The sequence below is a fragment of the Dermochelys coriacea genome, chromosome 12, assembly GCF_009764565.3.
Source record: "Dermochelys coriacea isolate rDerCor1 chromosome 12, rDerCor1.pri.v4, whole genome shotgun sequence".
NCBI classification, from domain to species: Eukaryota; Metazoa; Chordata; order Testudines; family Dermochelyidae; genus Dermochelys; species Dermochelys coriacea.
Window position 1 is genome coordinate 40,141,802 of NC_050079.1, and position 27,752 is coordinate 40,169,553.

The 27,752-nt window shown below is 46.2% G+C and overlaps 1 protein-coding gene across 8 annotated transcripts in view; it reads left to right on the plus strand.

Moving 5' to 3' along the window:
- Positions 1-27,752, plus strand: part of ACSF3 (acyl-CoA synthetase family member 3) — a 104,025-nt gene that overhangs the window by 21,564 nt on the left and 54,709 nt on the right. For 7 of the 8 annotated variants that reach the window (XR_006275040.1, XM_043494839.1, XM_038368441.2 and 4 more), the window contains exons 4-6: positions 4,367-4,521; positions 5,424-5,569; positions 17,234-17,346. Coding sequence is in view for 7 of the 8 variants with exons in the window: in XM_043494839.1 (XP_043350774.1) it covers positions 4,367-4,521; positions 5,424-5,569; positions 17,234-17,346 (414 nt within the window). In the remaining variant the exon portion in view is untranslated. The remainder of the gene's footprint in view (positions 1-4,366; positions 4,522-5,423; positions 5,570-17,233; positions 17,347-27,752) is intronic. The other variant, XM_038368442.2, reaches the window with a different exon arrangement.

Sequence of the window (27,752 nt, forward strand, 5' to 3'; positions counted from 1 at the left end):
ATCTGTAGAGTTTGGTAGTTTTCTTTCCTTCCCAAAGACATGGAGCAGCTGCAGAGGAGCCTTTACCCAAGACTCGGTAGTGTTGGAATGGAACATTTCCCCACGTGGGGTGTGAATCACTGCATCTGCTCCATGGATTTGGTCTCCTCCCAGTCCACTTTCCCCTGATGCTTTTCAGGTGCTATTGCCCCGACTCCTGTAACAGCAGAAGGAAGGAGGTCCTTTTAGATTAGGTTCTACTGTATCTGGTGGATTTCTAACCTGTGCATTTATAACTCATCCTGCCAAGCACTCTCTGAGATGGGAAGACGCTCCCTTTAGTTCAGTGGGGCTGAGGCCTTTGTTAAATGTGTCCTGCTATATTAACAATAACAAGATGGTTTGTATTTTTTTTTTAAAGGCCTGATTGTTCTAAGGCAGCGAAGTGAGAGGCGGGGGGGGGGGTGGTTCAGTGAAGTAAAAAGTAGTGAGATTGAGCCAGAGAGCAGGACTGAGGGAAAAGTAGCCGAGCAGCACTGGCATCCAGGGTGACAGCATAAAGGAGAATCACTTGTTCCCCTTCAATCAACTCACGCTTTTGTTCCCCACTGCATGCACCTCTGTGCAGCTGAGCATACCAAGGGAGGGAGGGGAGAGGAGGCACGCATTGTCAGGAGCTGTTAAGAAATACATTTATCAACAGCAGGGCAGAATCCAGAAAGGAGGGAAGGAGCCTGCTGTCCCCAAAGCCGAGCTGGCAACAGCCTTTTATTTATTGATGGGGTTGTTCCGCTCCCGTGTTGGGGAATGCTCAGCAAGGGGAATGAGTGGCAGCATAGGGGGAAGTCAACCAAATTTAAATATTTATGCCTCTCCTCCTCCATTTCTAAATGGCCCCAGATGGAGATGTTCGGCCAGTCCAAGAGCCATTCGAGTCATTCACACATTTCCATAGCAAACTCCTTGAATTTGACCCAGTTTGTAGTTTCCAAGTATTAGTAGGACGGATGATGGAAGACTTTTTGTCCTTTTTTTTTGCGTGTTTCTTTAGGATGCAGTTAGTGAAAGCTTCCTCTGCTGGCTCCCAAAGTGAGCCGTCTGGCCAGTTAGACTGTGGCTGCATCTTAGTAGAAGTCTTTGATGGAATATTTTTCAAACCAATGGAGTGTCAGGATATACAGGAGGTGCATGTTCCTGTGATGTCATCAGAGGTTAATTTCCAGTGAGGGTTATGTCTTATTTAAAATTGAAAAGGGCCCATTTCACAAAGCTGAAAATAATTGAGCCAAGTCAGTTGAGATGGAGAATTGAAACAGAAAAATGTGAATGATAACTGGGAATTGTTTAAGAACACTTTACTAGATGCTCAAAAAGCCACACTCCCACAGCTGAGAGAGAAGGCCACAGTGGTTAAAAATCAACCTGGCTTAGTAGAGAAGTGAAATCAGCTATAAAAATAATTATATATAAAAACAAATAGAAGAAAGGGGATGTTGATAGTAATTAATTAAATCAGAAGCTAAGAATTGTAGAAAATGGATAAAGGAAGCAAAAGGACCCAAGAAAAAATCTATGGATAGCAGAGTTAAGGATGTAAGAAACTTTTAAAGTATATGTGGAAATGGTAGAATTGTCAATAATGCAGAAAAAGCAGAACAGTTCAATAAATATTTCTATGCTGTATTTGGGGAAAAAGCTGGATGATGAAGTCATATAATATGATGGAATACTTTACATTCCAGTAACACAGGAGAATGCTAAAGAGCAGCTTCTAAAGCTAGACGCTTTTAAATCAGCCGATCTGGATAACTTGCATCCAGGAGTTTTAAAAGAGCTGACCGAGGAGCCCTCTGAACTGTTAATGTTGATTTTTCAATAAGTCTTGGAACTCTGGGGAAGTTCCAGAAGACTGGAAGAAAGGTAGTATGCCAATATTTTAAAAGGGTAAGCCAGATAACCCAGGTAATTATAGGCCTGTAAGTCTGACATCAATCCGGGCAAAGTAATGGAATGGCTGATAAGGGGCTTGATTAATAAAGAATTAAAAGAGGATGCTATAATTAATGCCAATCAAGATGCATTTATAGAAAATGGATCCTGTCAAATTAACTTGATATCTTTTATGATATTACAGGTTTGGTTGATAAAGGTAATTTGACATAATATATTTAGACTTCTGTAAGGCATTTGAGTTGGTATTACACAATATTTTGATTAAGAAACTAGAAATGATACAAAATCAACATGGTACACAGTAAATGCATTAAAAACTGGCTAACTGATAGGTCTCAAAATGTAATTGTAAATGGAAAAGCCTAACTGAGCAGCTGTGTTCCTATTGGTGTCTGCTGGGATCGGTTCTTGACCCTATGCTATTTCATATTTTTTATCAATGACCTGGAAGAAAACACAATTTGCAGATGATGCAGAGATTTGTGGAGTGGTAAATAATGAAGAGGACAGGTCAGTGATACAGAGTGATCCAGATCACTTGATAAGCTGGATGCAAGTAAACTGTGTGTTTCAATGCGCCAGGGGTTCTCAAGCTTCATTGCATTGCGACCCCCTTCTGACAACAAAAATTACTACATGACCCCAGAAGGGGCCAAAGCCAAAGCTCAAGGGCTTCAGCCCCAGGTGGGAGGGCCTGTAACCTGAGCCCCACCACCCAGGGCTGAAGCCAAAGCTAGAGCCCTGCCACGCCGGGCTAAAGCCCTCGAGCTGAAGCTTTAGCCCCCGGCCCCAGCAAGTCTAATGCCAGCTCTAGCAACCTCATTAGAATAGGGTTGGGACCCACTTTGGGGTCCCGACCCACAGTTTGAGAACCACTGCAATATGCTAAACGTAAGGTCATACGTCTAGGAACAAAGAATGTAGGTCATACTTGCAGGATGGGGGACTTATTCTGGGAAGCAGTGATTCTGAACAGGACTTGGAAGTCATGGTGGATAATCAGCTGAACATGAGACGGTACAACGCTGTGGCCAAAAGGGCTAACGTGATCCTTGGATGCATAAACTGGGGAATTTTGACTAGGGTTAGGGAGGTTGTATTATCTCTGTCTTTGGCACTGGTGCAGCCACTAATGGAATCCTATCTTGAGTTCCGGTGTCCACAATTCAAGAAGGATGTTGATAAGTTGGAGAGGGTTCAGATAGCACCAAGAATGGTTAAAGGATTGGAAAACCTGCCTTAGAGTGAAAGACTCAAGGAGCTCAATCTATTTAGTTTTAAAGAAGGTGAATGGGTGACTTGATCAGTCTATAAAACCTACATGGAAAACAGAAACTTGGTAACAAAGGGCTCTTCAGTCTAGCAAACAAAGATATAACGCAGTGGTTCTCAAACTTTTGTACTGGTGACCCCTTTCACACAGCAAGCCTGGAGACAAAGTGGGGTTTGGGATGGAGGCTGACAGCTCGTGACTCCCCACACAATAACCTCACTACCCCCTGAGGAGTCCTGACCCCCAGTTTGAGAACCCTTGATATAACAAGATCCATTGGCCGGAAGGTAAAAGTAGACAAATTCAACTTATAACAACTTACTAAGAGATGTGCTGGATTCTCCATCACTGACCATGTTAAAATCAAGACTAGATTTGGCCTTCTGGCCTTGGAATCTGAACTTATAAACATTCCAGCGAAGTAGATCTCCCATCTCCCTCCCCCCACATATACACATTGCAAGAGTTTCTCTCTGTGATTCGAGTACTTTGGCTCAGACCCTTGTGTATTGTAGTGGTCAATATGCTATTTCTTCCCTTTAAGAAGCAAGAGGATCTCTGAGCTTTGAAAGGCTGGTGACTTCATATAGCACTATCCAGGGCTGTATTTCCTAGAGGAATGGATGGACTCTGCCATACGTGTTTGTTTTCATGTGCATGTTAACATCCATATCTTAACAGTTCTAAAAGGTGCTGGCTATTGGAAGGTACAGTTTCTACACATTATCCCACATTGTCTGATTGGGAGAGTGAAAGCAGTGGTGGGATTCACTGCCAAGATTCTTCCCCTGGTGCTTCTGAGAATTGATTGATGGTGTGGGGGTCAGGATGGAGGTTTTATTTGGACATCATTGCGCAGTAGATTGGGTTCAAGATGGCAGGGATGCAGGGGTTCATTGTTTTCTTAAGTATTAGGCATGAGTTAGAGATAAGAAACCACACTGGATAGACTCGTATTCTGATTTGACAACCCTCCCTCTGCCTCAGTTTCCCTTTACATAATACTAAAGAATGCTGACATAGCTATTTGGAGGGTTTGTAAAGTACTTGCTTATGAGCCTTCTCCCAAAGGTGGTATGGAAGAGCCAGCGGTGGCAGTGACATGAAGGCTATTCTCCTCCACAGTTTGTATTTAGGTGTCTTTTCTTTTTTCCTTTTCAGGTTTGGGAGAAGTTCTTAAACCCCAGAACTCCACGGATCAACGTCTTCATGGCGGTCCCCACTATTTACTCCAGGCTGATGGAACATTATGACGAGCATTTCTCTCAGCCTCATGTCCAGGATTTTATACGTGCCACGTGCCAGGATAATTTTAGGTAGCTGAAAGATGCCCGTCTTCACAGCCTAAGAGGCTTACAGACAAGACCTAGAAAGTACATCCTCTACCGTAGATATGCTCACACTGTCCCAGCCTTCCTGAGCTGGAGAAGGCTCACTAACACTGTGGAAAATGTTATGAGGGGAGGGTATGAAGAAGGCTGGGTGCAGGTGATGGAGGAATGGAGAAGTTTGAGCCTTGTACAGAGCATCTCAAGGGTAGCTCCAGCAGTGAGCACAGTGGATTGTATGATGTCATTCCTGTAGTGCTTCCAGGCTCCCTAGGACTCTCTCGAGTTGTGGCACCAGGTTCTGCTTCAGTCCAATGACCAGGCCAATGGCAGGCTGTTCTTGCTTATTAAAAACCATCCGTCACGTACAGGCTCACAGTCCTGGCTCCAAAGCACAGATGTGTAGGCAGTTATATTAAGGCAGAGTGCCTGGTTAAAGCCTGGCCCTGCTGGATTCTTTTCTAAACTTCGCCACTCTGCAAAGCTGGGCAAATCACTTTGCTTCTCTGTGCTTTAATTTCTCACCCTGAAAAGTGAGAACGATGATACTTGCAAGAGTGATTCATATGTGGGGTCATTTTAATCCTCTAGTCTAACCTCCTGCATAATACAGGCCAGAGAACCTCACCCAATAATTTCCACATCAAGACCATACGTTCTCTTTGAGCTAGAGGGTATCTTTTTAGAAATACATCCAGTCTTGACTTAGACTGCAAGTGATGGAGGAACTGCCATGTCTGTGCTGTGTGATGTAACTTTCTGATGCTGCTGAATGGTCTGAGATTCCCCAAGGCACTACAGATGGGTAAAGGCTTCTTGTACTACAGAAGTAATTCTCTAGAGTAAAGAATATACTGGTGATCCTCACCGCGTGGCATTTCCTTGCACAGGTTAATGGTTTCAGGATCGGCAGCCCTTCCTGTGCCAGTCCTGGAGAGGTGGAAGAACATCACCGGACACACGCTGCTGGAGAGGTACGGGATGACGGAGATTGGAATGGCACTTTCTAACCCCTTGCATGGAGTTCGTGTCCCAGGTATGAATCTTCTTCTAAGGTGGAGAGGGTTGTGAGACCTTTGTGCCAACCTATATTTTATTGTTGTTAAATGCATTTTATTCTTCTACTTGGGAGAAACTTGGATGCAGACACACATTCTCCAAGTCAGGATTGGGTTAGGCGGGAAGCTGCTGGTCAAGATTGGGGGCATTGGCAAAGCTGTGGGGGAAGGAGGGGTCAAGGAGTAGGATGAGGGGAGTGCTGCTGGTCAGGATTCAGGGGCATTCAGAGAACTGTGGTGACCCATAATTCTTAATGGGGAGGCACAATTTAAAGGTTTGGGGGGCCCATGCGTCAACTCTGGGTGCAGGAACCTTCCAGTCCCACCTCCTTGGCCCAGGACAGCCAATCCCTCTGGCTCCTGGGTGGCTGGGGCTGCAGGAGTGGGACGCACATGCCCATGGGCTAGCCCCCGTCCCTGGGCAGGGAACTCACAGCAACAAAGTTTCTCCCTGGAGTTCCCTGGCCCTCACAGACATTTCAGCAGGGGGAGGGGTGCAGGCAATGCCTCTAACTCAGCACAGGGAACCTGCTCCTGATGTCTTCCCTAGTGACCCTGTGCCAGGTCCAGCGCTGGTGCGCTCTCCCTGTCCTGGTAAGGTAACCTTCTGCGCGGGCCACTGCTGCCACCCCAGCCAGGCTCTTGCAGGAGCGGCCACCCTCACCCGGCAGGAGAAGTGGCTCTGTCCTACTGCCTCCACTCCCCACTCTGGTCCTGCTACTGGGGAGAGGAGCCAGGCAAGCTGGAAATGTGCCACGGGTGAGGTGCAGCATGAGAAGGACAGTGCCTTCCACGCTCACAGAAATCGGGGGTGGGGCCTGTGTGCCCCTCCCCCCCATGTCACCTCTGGCTGTGTAAGGACCCAGAGCTAGGATGAGGGATGCTGCCTGTCAGGACTGAGGGGCCTGGGCATAGCTGGGGAAGCAGGGTTAGGATGTGGGGTGCTGCCAGTGGTGACTGAGGTGTCTGGGTAGAATCATGGGAGTAGCTGCTGTGATATCAGGCAGGAGGCACTGGCGGAGCTGTGTGTGGAAAGCTGAAATGTGCATCTTAACCCCAGTTTGTCATAAAGAAATAAAAATGCCTGCAGCCCAGTCCTGACTTCACTCAGCTGTGGCAGAGCATTTTTACTGAAGGGTCCTGGTAACATGTTTTTACCAGCTATTTTAGGGCTTTTCCGTGATAAAGGTAAATGCACTTGTATGATAAAGAAAGAGGGTAAATCTTAGTAAGAGCCTCTCTTTATAGTCCACAAGGGACGTGCTGTACAACAGTTGCCTAATGGTGTCTGAGAAAGAGGGGTCAGCCCCTGTCTGTCTGCAGGGATTTTCCAGCTCTTCTTAGAGCTGCTGGAAGCAGGCAAACCAAGTTCCAGCATAGACCCTCCTGCCGGTTGTCTCTGTTTTTCACACGCTTGCCTCCACAGAAGTGACACTGCTGGCTAGGTTGAGTCTATATCCATCTCCTCTGGCACAGCACTTCCTTGTTCCCAAAGGCTCTGTGTTTCCGCACTGCAGCACAGCAAAAGGACAGAGTCCTCTGTGGTTCGCCTTTTGCTTCAGCCCCTGGCTAATAGCTTTTCTGCCTTCCCAAGAGAAGGGCTGGCTCTTTGACCTTCTCTATGAAAGGTTAACATGTAATACATGGGCAAGCAGGAAGCCTTGTGTTCAGCTGAGAATCAGGCCTGCTGGAGAGACTGGTGAGACGTATGCTTTGCATCAGTGACGGAGGGCTCTCTGAGCCTGCTTCCCTTCTAACTGAAGGGCCTAGCCACCCTTAGTTCTAAGGGCATCATCTGACCTTCCTCCACCTCTTCCTGATGAGGAGAAGAAAGAGGCATGCTGTGTCAAGGTGGAATTTATTTATTTAGAATGATCTGTTGCAGATTCACTGGTTTTTAACAGAATCTGCTTGCTGCTTTTTGTTTTGATTCAATGAAGAGCAGTCACAGACTGGCTCAGGCTCTTCAGAGCCTCCAGCACAACCTGAAGTCTTCAATGGAAAAGGTGGATCAGTCCAGCAGCTCCACTTCTGCAGCGAGTCACAGGGATGGGCCTGTAACCCCAGTCTGTGATACCTTGGAAGTTGTATTCATGTCTGGTATCTCAGTTAGGTTCTCCCCCAGCTAGCAAAATGAACAACGCTGGGTACTTGAGATAGGATGTCTGTTCACTATTATTTTAGTGCAGGTGTATTGTTCCTTTACAACTTAACACCTCCAGTTCTGTAAATGTATGGAGGCTGGAGAGCAATTTTAGAGGTCACCACATGGGAGGCTGCTCGGGGAAGTAGTTCTGATCTGTCCCTCCCGCACTGTTGGTTTTATGTGTAAGGTTCAGCACAAGCAGCTGCTTCTTGTGGACAAGGGTTGTCTTGCTGCTTTTCCTTTCTGAGTCTGTTCTGACCCTACAAGTCAGGTCTCGTTTGTCCTGGATTGAGAATGTGCTGTCACTGCATCCGCATTGAGAAAAAGAACCATTTCTCACCTGTGAGCATGAATTTGTGGAGTAACTATATCACTAAACCAGGTCCGCCCCCTTCTGGGCAGATATGTGACAGCCTTCGCAGTGTAGCCGAGGGGCTTAGAGTGCCATTGCATTCACTCTAAGGACAAGTAGCCCAGCTGACCTCTTTCTGAGTGGCCTTGGTGCCTATTGAGGGTTACGAATGTGGCCAGCCCATACATAGCCAAAATTTGCTTTCTGATGCATCTTCCTCCCCCTGCCTTTGCTCCACGCAGCTTTTGCATCTTTGTGATGTTTCCTCTTTGGCTTTCTTGTTACTGTTGTAGTTTTCAATACTTAAGAGGGAGACTGAGCTAAACTGCCAAATAAATAAAGGTAAAATTTGCTTTCTTCCATTGTTGTATGCAGAGTGGTAGCCATGTCAGACCCAGGTTATTAGAGAGACAAGATGGGTGAGGGAATATCTTTTACTGGACCAACTTCAGTTGGTGAGAGAGACAAGCTTGGGGTCAGAACCCAGCCTCCCCTCTGCTGAGCAGCACAGCCACCAAGAACACCTCGCTTCAGGGCTAAGCTTCTCAGCACCGACTCCCTGTGGAGTACTGTCTCAATTGCAGGGGGTTGGTTTCTATCTTCAAAGTTCTCCATGGCACCCAAATTACCTGAGGGGACTGAACACCTTGCCAGGTGTCGTCATGACTCCCCCACGACAGCTCAATTCCACTGGAGGGAGCTTCGTGTGTACAGGAGATGAAGCTTTCTCGGACTCTGGCTGATGAACCTGGAAATCACTCAGGATCAGAAGAACAAAATGCAAATGCACTTCTCCAATCTTGCCGGCCCCCAATAACACACTCGGACATCATCCCCCTCCTACACCAAATCTTGTCCCTGCTGACAAAAAGACAGAGCAAGTATGAGAATTATTTTGTCACGGGCACACTTTGTAATTTTGTGAGGTGCCTAGATACCACAATGACGGGCGCAGTATAAACACTAAAGCTTAGTCTGCACAACAGAGTTGGGTCAATGGAAGGTAGCTTAGGTTGACCTAACTATGTAAGTGTACACACTACAGCCTTGCTCCTGTCGATGTAAGTTCCCTACCAACACCAACATGGTAACTCCACTTCCACAAGAGGAGCTGTGAAATTGACAAGAAAGCCAGGCTGTCACACTGGGGCAGGTGGGGGGCTCTAGATAGAGCCTGGCTACTCCAGGCTCCCACCCGGGCTGTTGCTTGGGCTCCCCTCTCCACATCGGGCTGCTCCCCGGGTTCCCCATGGGGAGCCTGGCTGCACCAAAGCTCCCTGCTCCCCACCAGGAGCCTGGGCAGCAGCAACAAGACACATGGCTGCATCCTGGCTCCCGGCTACACCAAGGCTTTTCAGGCTCCCTGCTGGGAGTCCAGCAACGGCCCAGACTCTGGGCAAAGAGCTTCCAGTAGGGAGCTGCGTGCAGAGCTGGGAGCCTGGGCTCTCCGCTCCCCCCACACTGTCCCTTTTCAGTCGGCGAAAGTGCTTCCCGTGAGGACGTGGACCACCAACGGAAGGAGGGTAGTGTGGACATGCACCACCACAGCAATTACTGTGGTGGCTGCAAGTCAACTTAACATAGGTCGACTTAAGTTTATAGTGTAGACATACCTTAAAATGGTGCAGGGAGAAAGATGATTTCATTGCCTTTGTTTTCAGTAGGAAAAGTGAGAGTAACCACCAGAACGAGAGAGAAGTTTTCCAAGGGATAAAGAAAAAAGGTGAAAAAGGAGTGAGAGTGCCTCTGGAACAGACAAAAGAGAATAATTAGAACTGGAGACAGATTGCTGGCTGGATTGCTGACACTAGAATAAACCAAACCTATGGACAAATGAGAGTACCCCTAGCAGAGACAATAGCCAAGGCCTGGAGAAGTCCTAGTAACGGATCACACATGCACATCTCCATATATAAAGGGATCGGGGCGGAAATAGACAACTACAGACTTGCCAGTCTAACCTCTGTGTTGGAAAATACTGTAGAGGGAAAAGTAAGGGATGGCTTGGACAGGTGTGGGTTACATTGGTCTGGATTTACAAAAGGGAGATTCTGATAAACAGGTTTGATTAATTTATTTCAGGAACTGCCAATTGAAAAGCAGTTGGGTAAAGCAGAAAGCTAATTTACTTGTGTTTTGAAAAGGTTTTTGATCCAGTATTCCATTAGAGGCTAATGTCTAAAGGTATCCAGGTACAGTACAATATTGAGGGTGAAATTTTCAACAGGATAAATAGGTTAATGGGTTGGTAACAAAGAAGTGGGGGTTCATTGGGACAGTTCCTATGGTGAAGGGGTATTAAAAGAGGGAATTCTGCAAGGATTAGTGGTGAGCTCATACCTGTTCATGCTCATCCTTGACCTCTGGAAGGGGATGTGCTGCAAGGTGGGCAAAACTTTAGAGAACACAGAGCTGGGAGGGCCGGCCAGTCCTTAAAGGGAGAGACACTGGATTCCGTGAGACCTAGAAACAATAGAGGCAACAGTGGCTTAGGAACTGATGTAGTGTAATATATCCAAGTGCTAGTTATGCTAGTAAGGGTTGAAAGGAGGAGATCACACTGGTACGGCACAAAAGGCTGCAGAGATCACGCATGGAGGGTCTGACGCTATCAGGGCATCATATTACAGGGAGAAGGTTGAAGGACTGGGAAAGGTACAGAACAGAGCAGCCAGGAGGATAAAGGGACTTGGGTTATAATAACTATTCCAGAGGATAAAAAACTTGGAAAGCACCAGCCATTCAGAGAGCTCAGGGAAACTTCCTTATACAGAGAGTAATGGATCTGCAGAACAGACTCCCAAAGAAACTGCATCTGTGAAAATGTTAAAAAAGGGCTTAGATGAGCAAAAGCATTACCTGGGATAAAAGCTAGACAGAGGCTGACAGCCCTCAGTGTGCTGCTGTTTGGTGCTATTACTATCTTTATTAAAAAGTTAGCAATGTATCACTCTGCTAAACAGGGGAAATCACGTGGCAAACTCCTCTGAAAATTGAAGAGATTCCAGGACAGCAGCCTTTGGGGCCTTGCCTTGCTTATCCCCCTTGCCTTTTCTCCCCTGGCATTTCTCTCTGTCGCAACCACCTGGGCTGTCCCACCGATGGTAGTGAGGGTGGCAGTGCTGGCGTAAGCAAGGAATTGGCAGCTCACCAGCATTTTGGCCACCATGTCCATGGACTCTCTGGCTATATTGAGAGCTGAAGTCACCCACCAACACAGCAAATATGAGGGCAGTGGGGAAGTGTTTAAAAAGCTACAACCCTAGATGTTTTGAGTCTGTGAGTGGCAGATCTGTGCTCCTCTGAAAAACCCACGTTCCATTTGACCATACTGAGATATCTGTGTTAAAAGTAACCCTTCCCCCCACCCTACACACACACATGCAGACACACAAGGAAGTCCAGTCCCCCTTAGATTTAGAGCAAGAGCAGGAGCGAGAACAAAATGCTTCATTATTTGCTGTTTCCATAAGCTCCTGCCTCCGAGGTGACCAGGCCCCGAGCCCTCCCTTCTTGATATAGCTGGTGTCTGAGGGGTCTAGAGCTCTAAAAGCCACTCTTGGGAACTCTGTCATGCCACCTGGAACATCCCTGACAGCATAGCCTCAAGGGAGGGTTTGCTCGCCAGCCGAAGCATAGCTCTGAAGGTGCAGGGGAGAGAGGGGGAGCCTATATTTTCAAAAGGAGAAAAGATGAAAGATTTGAAAGATAACTGTTTGCTTGTATATGGTTAAAACCCTGTTTAAAATGCCTCTGTTTTCACCAGCTCTCATTCTAATCCCCCTGGTGCTGTTACTGTGAAGGGAAATGAATAATTCATGGACAGAGAATGCCTCACTGGGCCTAATCACCACTTTAATTGGAGGTTTAGATCAGAGGCGGCTAATAGCTCCTACAGCGGGGACTCCATGTATTGTTGACAGTGAGATCGCTGAGTGCCTTATCGTTGACCTGTTTCAATTCTCCCAGGACACCACCACACATACCAGCAGCAAGGTCCCCAGATACCGAAGGACGTAGACCACAAGGCCAATTAAATTTATCTGGGAAGAGCTGACAACTTTTTTAAACAGAGGAGAACTGGTGAAAGAATAATAGGGTCACTCTCCTTTCTGACTGCAGCCTGTCTGATGCTGACTGAGCTGACATTGTGTGGGCAAGTTGCCAGCATTTCTTAACATGCATGAGCAGATGAATTGGGGGGTGTTGAGTGGGAAGTGCAGGGGTTTCTCCCCAGTTCTAGCCCTGGATTCTGACCAATACTAAAAGGAAGCCAATGCTGGTTTTTACTCACCATCTTCTTGTAATCTAATTCTGATCTCCCCTGACTCAAATGGGGAGTTACTTCTGATTTACACAGCAGTGAGATCAAAATCCGTCTGATCTTTATTTTAAAATGCCCACATGGGCCTGAGAAGCTCAAGTCATTGTCTTTGCATGAAGACTTTAATTATAATGTTGTGTTCATGTAGCTTCTATTAACATTGTCAGCATTTTCCAGCATTTATGGACCCTTTTCAAAGGTTTGTCATTTTTGCTTAACACCAAAAAGACACTTTCTGGATGGAGTGTGATAAACCAGCTTCCAAGCTACTGGGGGCTTGTTTTACATATTAATTTTATTTTAGCTGTATAGGAAATAAATTGATGGAGCTATTTATTAGTGTAATGTGAGCAGAAACCTCCTTCTCCCCCAATATGAAATCACTGCTATGCTCAAGGAAGATCGCATAAGAACAGCCATACTGGGTCAGACCAAAGGTCCATCTAGCCCAGTATTCTGACTTCTGACAGTGGCCAATGCCAGGTGCCCCAGAGGGAATGAACAGAACAGGTAATCATCAACTGATCAATCCCTCGTCACCCATTCCTAGCTTCTGGCTAACAGAGGTGAGGGACACCATCCCTGCCCATCCTGGCTAATAGCGATTGATGGACCTATCCTCCATGAATTTATCTAGTTCCTTGTTGAACCCTGTTATAGTCTTGGCCTTCACAGCATCCTCTGGCAAAGATTTCCACAAGTTGACTGTGCGTTGTGTGAAAAAATACTTCCTTTTGTTTGTTTTAAACCTGCTGCCTATTAATTTCATTTCGTGACCCCTAGTTCATGTGTTATGAGAAGGCGTAAATAATACTTCCTTATTTACTTTCTCCACACCAGACATGATTTATAGACCTCAATCATATTCCCCCTTTGTCGTCTCTTTTCCAAGCTGAAAAGTCCCAGTTTTATTAATTATTTTATTAATTATTTATTAATCTCTCCTCATACGGAAGTTGTTCCATATTTCTAATAATTTTTGTTGCCCTTTTCTGAACATTTTCCAATTCCAATATATCTTTTTTTGAGATGGGGTGACCACAGCTGCATGCAGTATTCAAGATGTGGGTGTACCGTGGATTTATATAGAGGCAACATGATATTTTATATCTTGTTAGCTATCCTTTTCTTAATGATTCCCAACATTCTGTTTGCTTTTTTGACTGTGCTGCACATTGAGTGGATGTTTTCAGAGAACTATCCACAACCACCCGTATGAGAACAAGGCTGAGAGCACATGGCGTGATTGTGAATCGTGCACAGCCTTGTATGGGAAGAACAGCAATTCTTTGTTCCTTTTTTTAATTAGAGTTGGAGAGATCAATATTAAAATCACAGCGGGACTAGCTGCCTCTTGGAATTGATTGTAGGATCCTTTCACCACTAGGGTCACCAGTTCAAATCCAAAGCAATAATGGCAAAAAGTCCTTACCATCTGATGGCTGTATGGTGGCCTGTGTGGAATGAGTTGCGTCCCAGATCAGTTCCTATTGGCAACGCAAACTCCATCATCACAGTTGATGTAAGGAATAGGGGGAGAAGGATAGTAGCTAAGGGTATAATTTTCAAAAGTGTCTCAGGGACTTTGGCATCAAAGTTTCATTCTCAGAAAAAGCCAATGAGACTTTTCCCTAAGTATTCAACATTCATAGATGCATAGAGAGTAAGCAAGAAGAGACCATTCAATCATCAAGTCTGACCTCCTGTATATCACAAGCCATTTCGCCCAGTTACACCTGTATTGAGCCCAGTAACTTGTTTGTCTTCCGGAAAGCCATCCAATCTTTATTTGAAGACCTTAAGAGATGGAGAATCAACCACTTTCCGTGTTCGTTAGTGCCAATGATTGATCACTCTCACTGTTAAAAATTTCTAATTATAGTTTATGTAACTTTAGCTTCCAACTATTGGTTCTTATTCTGCCTTTCTCTGCTCGGTTAAAGAGCTCTTTAGTATGTCATATTTTCTCCCCAAGAAGGGGAGGAAGAAAAAAGTAGTGGGACATAGGCTCCTAAATCATGTAAGTGTTTTTGAAAATTTTGTCCCAAGTACTCAGAGCATACCCCAACAGGCTACAATGTGTCTGGCTTTTCACGTATTTGTGATATTTTAAATGACTTATGACATGATCTTGAGTGCTCCCAAAATTCACCAGGAGAAGTCTACCTGTTCAAAATATATTAATACCAGTAAGCAGCTGGAATGGGATAAGTGCTTAGGTCAATCAGTCTCTTTTTGTATTCTGGTGTAATCCATGGTCTCTGACCAGATGAGATGGAATACATTTCCTCAGCCTGGCAGGCCTTTTGGGGCTGTTACGAAAACAATTCAAACCACACATCTAATAATAATAATTGGGTATATATAGTAGATGACCTTTATACTGTGAAAAACTTTAAAGCCTGTATCCCACTTGTAACAGGAACCCATCCCTTACCTGTCATGTAGTTTTCTGTTTGTTTCTTGCCAGATTTGATAATTGTTAGGGTAGTTTTGTTGCAATAAAATATCTCTTCCTCATAGCCCATCTGCTCTTAGTTGATCCTGCACGGAAGTCATAAATCTAGACACATCATGTCCATGGCAACTGACTGATGTGACAAACAAAGGATTGTGATGTCACAAATACAAGATCACTGGAGGTTCAAACAGAAGGAGAGGGTCAGTAGTGAGGAAGAAGCAGCTTGGACCCAAATGCTGAATTACAGATGATAAAGGGGGAGTCAGAAAATGACCCCTCAGATAGAAGTGTTCCTATCTTCCCCCCCCCAACTGTTTGCTGTAGTGTGAAATTCCCGTTCTAATATCGTCTGACATAACAGCAGCACTTGGACTGTACTGTTACAATGCTGGTGGCTGCAGATGACTTGACCATCCTCACTGCCATCAGTGAAGCTTGCACTGGTGGTAGCAATGGAGACAAACATTGGGGAGAAAAGGTGAGGCTGAGCGTTAAGTAAACATTGCATCATTTTTATCCCCAGAGGTGAAAATAATTATCCCCATTCCCCAGGTGGGACAATTGAATAAAGTGAAGCACAAAGGGATGAAATGTTTTACCCAGGGCCCCAGAGAGAGACATTGTCAGAGCCTGTGATTAAAACTAGAGAGCCTGGCTCCCTGCCCTGTGCTCCAGTCCCTCTGCCTCTCTGCTCTAAAGACCATTTGAGAATGCTGGAGCCAGCTGATTAGTTGTCGGTGATGTCAACCCAATTCCCAGCAAATATGTGTCTCGTTCTGTATCATTTTTGCATCTAATTGCATTTCCTAACCACAGTAAAATACACCAGGCCAAGAGTTTCAAGGGAATTACTGCCCTTGTCAGCCTGGTGCCCTAGTAACACCACCTGCTGTGTGCTGTGATCACCCATGGAATGCCCTCCATGTTCTGTTTGCTTTCATCTGATTCGCCCTGGGGAGTGGGTGACTGTGTATTGGGTCAGGGTTCAGTGTCACCTGCTTGATCACCGACGTTTTCTGCATGGAACTCTTCTCTCTCGGCACATGAAGCTGCTTGCCGCTGAACCTGGCTTAGAAAAATAATCACTTTCCACTGCCAGTTTCTCAGATATTCAGACAAATAACTCAACACTGCTGTCCCCTCTCTCTGCCAGACAGGGAAAGCAGCCTTGCTAGCTGGAAAGCTTGGCGTGGAATTTGCTAATTGTGACACTGAGCATTGGACTGGAACTCTAGAGCAGCTTTATAAAGCACCAGTTGGGTGCCTTTAAAACTCTGGCTCCCTAGTTAGTGTCTGTAGAACTATTTATCGAATTAAATGTTCAGTGAAGTGTAATGTCATGAATTTCTACACAGACATGTCTCGTGCTCCCCACCCGCAGAGCACTCGCAGCTGACCTCTCCTTCGTCGCCCATTCTGCTTTAGACTTCAGCATTCACTGTCGTATAAATCGCAGGAGTTGAAGGTACAAAGTATCAAAGCGAGGATAGCCTTCTACCAGCGCGTGCTTGGGAGATGCACAGTCAAGCCCTTTGTGTAATCAAAAACAGCACCTACAACCTCTGGTTGTGCCACTATGAACCAAGGCCACCACTGAATGAGCTTGCCAGTGCCTTGGGGGTAGAGAGTTCTGCAGCAAAGCTGCCCTTGTTTCTCTCTGAGGGTTAGCCAAGACGGACATTTAGTGAACTGGATAGTTAGGATCCTGCTGACTGCAGTTTTTGGAGGCACTTGGTCACTGGACCATAGGCAGTCATTCCTGACGCTGTCAGATTTCCCCGGCTTTGAAAACTGAAACCTGTAGAATAATGATATGTGTTGAACTCTGCTTTTCTCCTTTCGTGTTTTATACGCAGCTTATTGATGCAATATAGAACTGAGATAATCCCTGGCAGTTCTTACATCTCTGTGCCATTGCCTTCCCTGTCAAGTCCGGATGGTAAGAAGCTGAGAGCAGCTGTAACAATCACTGTGCTCTTTGTTTTCACATGTATGCTTGTTTTTTTTGTTTTGTTTTTTTAAACACAGTTTCATTACTGAGCTACAAAGCTGTGCCGATGTTTGGTCTGACCTCAGAGAGTGACTGGAAGGGACCTACTCCGATATGGAGACGTGTTCGCTTTTCTAGGCATTTCCTACAGTGCCTCTTTCAGTAAACGACTGAATAACATAGCCGAAGGTTTTGCAAACGTGTGTGATGCATGTTTGCTTTACCTCATGTGATCGCTGTCTCCGTAGAGGGTAACCTCCTGTTCTGTGGCTGCACAGTGCCACCCTGCAGAGCTCAGCTGCAGATGAGCAGTCCTTTTCTTCCATGTATCACTCAACTCTCTCTCTTTCCCCTTGTTTCCTTTCCCAGGATCTGTGGGGACCCCGCTGCCAGGGGTGGAAGTGCGCATTGCCACGGAGAGCTTGAAAAGGGAAGGTCCTTCCTACACCATCCACGCTCAAGGAGATGAACGTGACACAAAGGTAGCATGCAGCCATGCTGTCTGCTTCTGTCTCTTGCATCTGCCTCTCTGTGACAATCTGCTAGGGTTCCCAGAGCTGAGTCTCTGTATTACCTCTCCCAGCCTCAGCAAGTGGGAGCTTTGCTGCTGCTAAGCTGGGTGAATCAGCTCCGACACACCAGCCTGTTGCCCTGCCAGCAAACTGTTAGGACTCCCTCAGTCCAAATCTTGCCTAGCAGTAATAATTAGTGAACCCCGATTCCCAAGTTCCTCAGAGTTGTATATCTGCAGTGCTCAGTCCCTCTCGCTATAGCACTCCCAAAACTATCAAGTTTGCTACTCCTTTTAAGAGAGAGTACACAGCAGCTTATTTATCAACTCGTTCTGATCTGCCAGGTGTAAATACATTTTAGTCATGTATTTCCAGCACATCTGTAAAATTCTGTGTGGATTAACCGTGCATAAATCATGCAAGAATGTTAGTGATCAGTGAGTTATTAGTTTTCCAGTGATATATTACATGTCCTTTTTGGGTAAAGATCATGACAACAATGTGATACTGGCATTGGGGTGCTCTTTGGGTTCTGCTCTCGGTGAAAAGTATGAAAACACTTCTCCCTTTCCCCAGAGACTCAGAAAGAGGAAGACACTCTTGCTATTCCTATGACTCACTGATATTGGTTATGCTCGTCTCTTTATTGTATGCTATATTATGATGTGGAGTTTTTGAAGAATACGTTAGACAAATACCTGTCAGGGATGGTCTAGCTAATACTTAGTCCTGCCTCATTGCAGGAGACTGGAAAGATGATCTCTCGTGGTCCCTTCCAGTCCTACATTTCTAGGATTCTGTGATTATTCTGTGTTTGGTCTGTAAAGTGCCACACAAGTAACTATCCTGGCCCTAAGGAGTTTGCAGGGTATAGACCAGACATCTATATATAGGTTTGGAGCAGCAGGCAGAGTGCAACTTAGACACAACACCTTCCTCCTCTTTCCCACCTCCCCGATTGCCAGGGTGCCCTTTACCTGGCTGCCCTTTTGTGCCCTCATTGTAGGTGCGATTCATGTCACTTACTGTAGATCGATAACCACGTGATCTGCAGGCTCAGTCAAGTAAATAGATGTGTATGTGAGAGGAATTACACCAGTAACCACTTATGTGTGGGTGCAAAAAAGAGAGGCCAGTCTCTGAAAGTTGGTCCTAGGCAAAGGAATGATAGATTTACTGGACTCATTAGTAATACATAATACTTGCTTACACTGCTTATGTAACTACCGGTGACAAGCTCAAAGAAAACTTCTTAACTCTGTCTCCTATAAATCTGGATTGAGGTGGTGGGGCTGCTGTGGGTTGGAACCAAGGTGCATCTGTACAGTGAGGCCAGAACTGGAACAGCAGTGAGGGAGATGCATAACTGGATTGAAATCCATAGGAAGAGCTGTGTTTGAGGAGGTCAGATGGCATCTACCCTCTGTGTGCCACGCTGCAGCCAGCACTATGTGACTCATCTTCATTTGTATAAAAAAAATCCCTAGATTAACTAAAAGAGGTTTAAAAAATGTGAAGGCTTGTCAAGGCATTCTGGGACTGGATGGAGTTATGGAGCCCATCTGTTAGCATGAAGATCTGGGTGGGAAAGGGACTTGCCATGAGTCTAGCTGTAATTACTGGTTACATCTTTTGGCCTAAGCATTAAATGACCTTGTTTTGCTGAGAGATGAGCATGGTAGAGGACTCTTAAAATGACTCTGTGGGCAGTTTAACATATGAGAAGCTGTGTCCCGTTTTTGTCATGTCATTGCTAGAGAGAGCCCGGAAATACTGTTTGCTTTCTTATGTCTGACTCCTCGTCTTAGAGTTACATGTTGGCCCTTTTTCACTTGCACTGGGTGGGGACATGAAATGTAAACCGTTTGTCCCAGTACAATTTTAATAATGAGCCCTTAACACTATTCACCCTGAAGGATCCCAGTGCTCTTTATGAATTAGATCTAGAATATAAGACTCCTTTGCCCATTACAGAAATCAGTCGCCTCTGGGGTGAGATGTGGTCACTGTTTTTAACATACAGGTGAACAAAATATGTGTGGTTTTTGTTTGATTTTAGCAAAATTCTGGACCAAAGCTAGGCTGGCTGTGCACCCGGGCTATCCTCTAGTCCCTGTGGGGCCACTGGATCTGGTTTTATTTAAAGGGGAAGCAGAGGAGAATGGGAGTCCAGACTTCATGTAGCTAAACCTCCGTCGTCCAAGCCTGGTTCACGTCCCCCTGTGGCTTCAGGGAAGTGAGGGTTTGTACTACTGTGTATAGTTCTGAGCTGGCTAGGTTTACATACCAGGGGCCATCATTTACCCCTTTGCACCTGCCTGTCATCTCCTCCCAATTATCCATCACTAGGCATTTCCCTCATTCGGTGCTACATACTATATATCCTACCAACCAAACTCAGCCCCGATGTAAGCGGTTGCAGTATATATTGAAGTCTAAATACTCATTTGCAGTCACTGGGAGCTGCACTTGCTTACCCCAGCTCTGAAATTGGCCCTGAGCCTCTAGCTGATGCCTGGCTAGAGGCTGACTTTCCATCAAAGTCTCCCTAGGGCCTTTTGAATGTTCTGCTGAGTTTGTAAGATGTCTGACTCCGAACGTACAGGGAGACAGAGATGTTTGCTTCTTCGTATTGTCCTGATCATTCTTCTGGTATGAATCCAAACAGCTGTCCCCATCTCTCACGCACTGCCCCTTTGCCCAGACTTTCAATCTGTTTTTTCCGTAGCTTGGCTGGAAGTTTCCGAGTACTGGAAGGGAGCTGTCCCATCTACTTATGCCTGTCCTTTGAGCAGCCCCTGTGCTAATGGGCCTGAACTAAGAGATGGCTTTGTTTGTTGATGCTTACTGGTATTTCCAGCCTGTCCCATTTCTAACAGACTATTTCCAATGGCAAAGTGCAGCAGCATACTACTGTAGTTGTCAGGAAGTGACCAAGATGGGAAGTACGGATGCTGCTGTGAATGCATATCTCCATAGATAAACTCACTGAGGTTCCAGGAGTTTAATATCATTATTACGTGGAAGCAGCCAGCCTGAGCAGCATGACTTTATAGTCCATGGCTGTGCTGTCCGCCAGGTGCTAGTCACCTGATGAGCTCAGAGGCTCTCACTATGCACCTGTTCTGCTGGAAACAGCAGTGGCCTTGGCAGAGACCGAGAGAAAGTGTGTGTATGTCCTAAATTAACAGTATAATTTAACTCCTTCCTGCCTGCAGTGACACACTGAAAGCCTCAACTAATGCTTGTTCCTGGGCTGACATAATGGAGCCTGTGTAAGCATGTACATCACCAGAGAGTATTTCAGTGAAACATGCTTAAAGTAGAAAAGACTCAAATCCCCCTCCCTCCCCCTGACAATCAAAGGGAAACACGCTTAGCTTTGTTTATACGTGATGAAAAGAGGGATCTGGTTAGCTGATGAGACTTCCCGACCGCCATGTCTCTCTCCCAGAGATCAGGACTCTGACTCAGACGCGAAGACTCCTGGGTTCCAACCCTGGTTCTGCCACCTCGGCAGTCATTCAACTTCTTTGCGCCTTGGTTCCCCCTTTTGTGAAATGGGGTTAAAAATATTTACTTCTCTCCCTCACTGGAGGGTTAAGAGCCATAATTAACAGATGCTGAGGACTTTGAGATCCATATACTTAAGCCAAAAAGAAAAGGAAGTCAGGCAAGGGCAAAGTAATGAAAAAAGGCAGATAGGTAAGAATTAAAGAACAATAAACATGGCAATCAGATATGGGTTAAAGAATGAAGCCCACACAACGTAGGAAAGGAGGTTGCTTCCCATCCTTCTCCATTTTTTTTATGTATTTGATTTTGATTGATAAATCCATTCGTAAGCTCCCATCCTAGCTCTGGGCACTGCTAGATGTTTTGATGTTGAAAAACATTTGATCATATAATGGCCTGCTCATCCCGCTCTAGGAAATAAACACTTAAAGCAGCTATAACAGTGTAATAAACACTTGCAGATTCTCTGCGTCGATTCAGGGCAAGGACCTCTCCTATATAAAAAACACAGTGCTCTTCGGTGATACTACACAAATAATAATGATGCTGCTATAGAAATTGATGCTAATAAATTTGTTAGTCTCTAAAGTGCCACAAGTACTGCTTTTTCTTTTTGCGAATACAGACTAACACGGCTGCTACTCTGAAACCTGCTATAGAAATGTAACTCCTGGCCGTTGTAGGGACATCAGACTGTGCTGGAAGACGTGTCTCTTATGTACATTGTACACTACATTGGAGAACATGCAGAGGGTTAAGGATGAGTTTGGTGGTGTCAGCAGGGCTGGCAGTGCCTAACTGTGCTAATGAGAAGCTGCAATGGTTAGGCCCACAATGATCCTCGCATCCTCTGTTTTCCTGTGAGAAGGTGATCCTTCTGATTTGGGGGTATGCTTGCTATTGGGGCTGTCCACGAGGCAGTCACACTTCAGATGTGCCGTATGAATAACCTGAACCATTCTGTCCTCACTGTTTTCCGCAAGCAGCAAAAAGAGGCTGCATGTGCCAAGTAAATTATTCTTTTCTTAGCTGTACAAAGTGTTACAAGGTCATTGCCTTGTCCTGCTTGTGTTTGGCCATCTTATCCTCAGGAAACAAGACGACAGACTTTCTTTGAGCCATTTGTTCCAAATACCATGCATAGCTGGCCTCATCTCATTAAATGCAAAGGAGGTTGTGGTGTTTTCTGTTAAATATTCACCCTTCAGACACCTTTGTGCTTCTGGATGAAGGGAAGGATGCAAACAGAACACAGAGACTTCTCTCAAAGATGAAATACTATCTCGTCCACCACAGATGGTATAGAGGGAAGGCTATGGGGTGTGTGTTAGTGTTGGAGGATGGGGGAACATTTCCACTTTGCAGTCTGGTAACTGTGTAATGTTGTAGCAAAGGGACTGATGTAATTTGCAAAGTTGGTTTCTGGCATGCCCTGAAGATCAATAATCTACTTAGCTGAAATTTTGCTGCATCTCTTTGTTCCTTCTTTTTTTTTTCCTTCCCTTTCCCTTCATTAGAGTGTTGGATTCCATTCGTACATACGACTCCATCAATAGGATTTCTTTGTAACCCCAGTGATTATCTCTAGTCCTCTCTGCTCTGAGCAGGAAGAGTCTGAGAAGAGCAGTTCGGGGTTGGGATTGTTGCTGGTTGACTCTTTATATCACTTCCCTGCCAAAGCTAGCTGTTTATCGATGCATGCCACCTAGATTTCCCTCTCGGAATCAAGTCCCCAGCTCTTGGTTTCTTCATCGCTGTGGCCCAGGGCTGTTCACACAGCGCTCCCAGAATGTTGCTGAAGAGCCAAGGCACCGCATTACATCTCTGTCCTGGACATGGTGCTGAAGAGTGAAGTGGTACCTCGTATGGCAAAGGCCAAAATAACAGGTTTTGCTTTGATAGTTTTCATTTCTCCTCATATTAAATTCTCAGCAAATGTGGCTTAGCTCATTAACCTGGCGACCCCGGTGAATGAGTCACCAAATCCCCTCTGAAGTGCTGGGGTGTGATGGGAATGCAAAGTTAAAGGAGATTTCCACAGGCGTACTCTGAGAGGAACCTAGGTGCTTCAGGCAGTGCTGGTTCAGTAGGTGGAGCTTTCCCTCTGAGGTGGTCCTGAACAGGGACCCAGCATGGTGCTGGGGATGCAGTGTGAAACAAGCAAATAATGTCCTGACTCCTTTTAGTATTTAAGCACCCTTAGGCACTTCTGTGAACGAGGTGTATAAACCCAGGGGTCATGGCTAAGTCTGGCTCCCTGAATGTCTTCTGCACTTCTGATTTGACATTGTATTCTTCGCTTCCTCTTCTAAGCAGTTGGGTAGCATTGCTAAATGTTGTTAAACTGCTGCCACATTCCATCTGAGAAGTGGCCTCATTTCAGTGGTTGGTAAAGCGATCCCTAGACATCCCTCGCCAGGAGCTGTGAGGGTTCATGTTTCTTTGAGATCCTCGGAGGAGAGTTGTAGTGCTTAGAGTTGTAGACCTGCCAGTTCTGATTATTAGAATGGATTGGTTTCTGGTTCTTTGTGATAGCAGCAGCTCTGAACCTGTTGCTGCTCTAGACAAGCTAGGCCATCACCACCATCATAGCCATGGCCACTTGCACAAGAAGCAGTCACTGAATGATTATCTGCCCATTGTGCCTGTGGGGTTGAGTCAGGCCTGGGCTAGACGCATGTGCAGTGCTAATTCAATGCTCAGTTTAACCAGAGAGGTTAAGAGGAAGAGGATGACTATCCTGGCCTTCTAACCCCCCCACTAATGCTTCCTCTTTTGACTTGGGTGCTTCCATCCTACTTTTCTTTGGTCCTGCAACTGTGACCTTTGCTCACGCTAGGGCTTTGGCTTCCCCTGTGGCATGGGTACTGCATGCAGGAAAGGGTTACTTTTTTCCACCATTGAGTATTTCAGTTTGCTTTGTTCTGTGCAATGCATATTTCATACGCTGTAGCTTCCCAGCTGGCACAATCCTGTAAACCCTGTAAGCGTAACGGGTATTCTCTCTCTCTCTCTCTCTCTTTCTTTATTTGGGGGTGGTGGTTGTTGGGTTTTTTTTTGTTTTTTTTTTCCAAATTGCTCACTTACACGAGAGCCAACCCCCAGTCCCTCACAATAGGGGTCTATCAATAGATAAATGGCTTCACAGCTGTATATAATGCTACACTCTAACCAGGGCTTTTATGGCAAGTAATTTTCTTATGATGAGGCTGCAAAGAGAGCTACGCGGGACGTAAGGGTTGTGAGGAGCTGGCAGCCGGAGGACGCTGCAGCAGTGGGCTTTGCTTCTCCCTTTTTTCAAGATTGTAATTATCTCGTTGCTTATCCATATGCAAGATGTCATTCTGGATGGGAAACAGCGCTGCTCTGGCCATTCCTCCCCACATAGCTGCCAGTGTCTCCTGGCCCCTCCACCTGGCCTTCCTTCAGGTCTCTGCCATCTGTTAGGAGCATGCTGACTGCTGCCTACACCTACATATAGGCACAGAAGAGGAGCTGCAGGGTTGTGGGTCGTTGCCAGACACCAGATAACACATCCCACCATCAGGAGCTGCCCCCTCTGCCTTCACTATGTCAGCATGTACAAGAGGTGTGTCTCTTGTTCATATTGATCTAAAACGAGATGGGCTTTGGAAGTGGCCGGCACCACGTCCTTGTGGCCCCGTGGGGGAGAGGGGGAGGAAGAGGGCTCCGTGCGCTGCCCTCATCTCCAGGCACTGCCCCCCGCAGCTCCCATTGGCCGGGAATGGGGAACTGCAGCCAATGGGAGCTTTGGGGGAGATACCCGCAGGGGAGGGCAGCACACGGAGGGAGCCCTCTGCCCGCCCCCCCCCCAGGGGCCGCAGGGAAGTGGTGCCGGCTGCTTCCGGGAGTGGTGCAGGGCCAGGGCAGGCAGGGAGCCTGTCTTAGCCCCGCTGCGCGCCTGTGCCACCCCGGAGCCACTCCAGGTAAGCGGTGCCAGGCTGGAGCCCGCACCCCAACCCTCTGCCCTGAGCCCCTTGTACACCCTGCACCTCCCTGCACCCCAACCCCCTGCCCTGAGCCCCCTGCCGCACTCCACACTCCCTCCTTCACCCCAACCCCCTGCCTTGAGCCCCCTTCCTGCCCACTGCACCCCCTTCTGCACCCTGCACTCCCTCATGCACCCCAACTCTACATGCACGGCCTGCATGCAATTTCCCCACCCAGATGTGGCCCTGGGGCCAAAAAGTTTGCCCACTCCTGATCTAAGATCTTCACAGAGTCAGGGGAAGAGCTGCTTGGTTACCAAGGTATCTGACACCCCCTATGAAGAGCTCACCTGTGAAGAGTACAGGCTTCCTTGCAGGGCTGCCTTTCAAGGACCCAATCCTGTAAGACACTGAGGGCCTGAGTGCCCTTAATGCCAGTCAAGGTGATGGTGCTCAGCATCTTTCAGGATTGAGCCCCCGGTAAGAGCATGGTCAGAAAAGTTATTTTGCATGATTGGTTCTGTCTGTCTCTCCAGGTGTTTATGTGGCCCATGGGAGCGTAATGTCTGGCTCTGCTCTGTTTGTATGGTCAGTCGCATCTCCTGCCTTTTCTGACAACAAGTTCTTGCTGCTTCTCTCTCCAGCTAGCCCTGCAGATCCAACCCAGCTCTGGGAGAGGGAGCTGGGGTCTCTCCTGATTTCCACAACAGTGTAAATTACATTCTGAATGCAGATTCCAGATTCCTGGTGTCGAGGTGTGTAATGGAAGGGTCTCAGGGAGAGTTTGCTGCACTGACCACTAGAAACAACATTTTTACACTTCTAAACTGCGCAGTTTTGGTCAGGAATCATTGAGTGGAAATCACACCTGGAGCCGCGCAATGCCATTTGTCCGGTCACTGTACAAAGGGTAACAGCGCTTTAAAAGATCCCCTCTTCTCTCCAGCATGCCCAGGATGTCTAGTGCTACATGCATTCAAGAGGGAAGACAAGCCCTCTGAGATTGCTGATTTCTTTAAGGGGCCTCAGTTTACAAAGCCATAAACCGTATTTCTAAATGAATGTTAAAAATAAAATTGGCTGTTTATACTTTAAAACAGAGGGGAGTTGCCATCCCATCTGGGGAGAAGATATTGTCAGGCCATATATTTTACTATCCTGAAAGCTGGCCAGTTTGTTCTCCTTTCTAGCTGCCCTGGGACACATTTTCGACATATGTGGAGTGCTTTTCTTTTATTAAACATTGCACTTACTGAGAATGGGGGAAATGTATTTTTCCTTCTCTCGGGAGTTCCGTGTTATGGATAAAAGGGGAGGCCAAACTTTTCCATATGGGGATGAGTTATAGTTTGGAGGGGACAGCCATTTTCTGTATGTTTCAGCAAAGGGCACCAGTCTGTTCCTTGAAGCATGGGAGTCTCTTGCTGTAGGTGAAAGCAGTCTTCTCCTGTGTAGACGGACACGTCATGCTGCAGGTTGAAAGTAGAAGCCTCTTCCTGTGAGGGAGTGATTTCATGGGTGGGTGGAAAGAAGAGAAGCCTCTTTCTGGGGAAGATTGTCCTGTGATGATGGCAGCTTGCAGGGCTCCTTTACACTAGAAAGAAGAATGTACATGATCTCCATGAGGGGAGATCCTGCATTCGTCTGCTCAGCTGCAATTGGGCAGAGTTGCAAAACTCCCAGTAGCAGCTCTATTAAGATGCAGGTTTGGAAGCTTGTAAGCACCTGTGTGAATAGTTTTCAGAGTAGCGGCCGTGTTAGTCTGTATCCGCAAAAAGAAAAGGAGGACACCTTAGAGACTAACCAATTTATTTGAGCATAAGCTTTCCTGAGGTACAGCTCACTTAATCGGATGCATGCAGTGGAAAATACAGTGGGGAGATGTGTATATACACAGAGAACATGAAACAATGGGTTTACCATACACAATGTAACAAGAGTGATCAGGTAAGGTGAGCTATTACCAGCAGGAGAGTGGGGGGGGAGGAACAACCTTTTGTAGTGATAATCAAGGTGGACCATTTCCAGCAGTTGACAAGAACGTCAGGAACAGCTGCGGGGGGGGGGGGGTCGGAATAAACATGGAGAAATAGTTTTACTTTGTGTAATGACCCATCCACTCCCAGTCTTTATTCAAGACATGTACATTGGCCAAACTGGACAGTCTCTTTGTAAAAGAATAAATGGACACAAATCAGACGTCAAGGATTATAACATTCAAAAACCAGTCGGAGAGCATTTCAATCTCTTTGGTTACTTGATTACAGATCTAAAAGTGGCAATTCTTCAACAAAAAATATTCAAAAACAGACTCCAACAAGAGACTGCTGAATTGGAATTAATTTGCAAACTGGATACAATTAACTTAGACTTGAATAAAGACTGGGAGTGGATGGGTCATTACACAAAGTAAAACTATTTCCCCATGTTTATTCCCACCCCCCCCCCAGCTGTTCCTCAGACGTTCTTGTCAACTGCTGGAAATGGCCCAGCTTTATTATGACTACAAAAGGTTGTTCCTCCCCCCGCTCTCCTGCTGGTAATAGCTCACCTTACCTGATCACTCTCGTTACAGATTTCAGAGTAACAGCCGTGTATGGTACCAACAGTCTGTACAGTAACACCCATTGTTTCATGTTCTCTGTGTATATAAATCTCCCCACTGTATTTTCCACTGAATGCATCCGATGAAGTGAGCTGTAGCTCAGGAAAGCTTATGCTCAAATAAATTGGTTAGTCTCTAAGGTGCCACAAGTCCTCCTGTTCTGTGTGGATAGTGTTCTTTGAGCTAATGTTTTTTAACTGAAACACTTTCTCAGCCTGCCGCTTGCACGGTATTTCTGATAACGAAAGCCAGTGGGAGCAGTAAACCCATCACTGTCGGAGAACTTTAGGCATTTTTAAAGAATA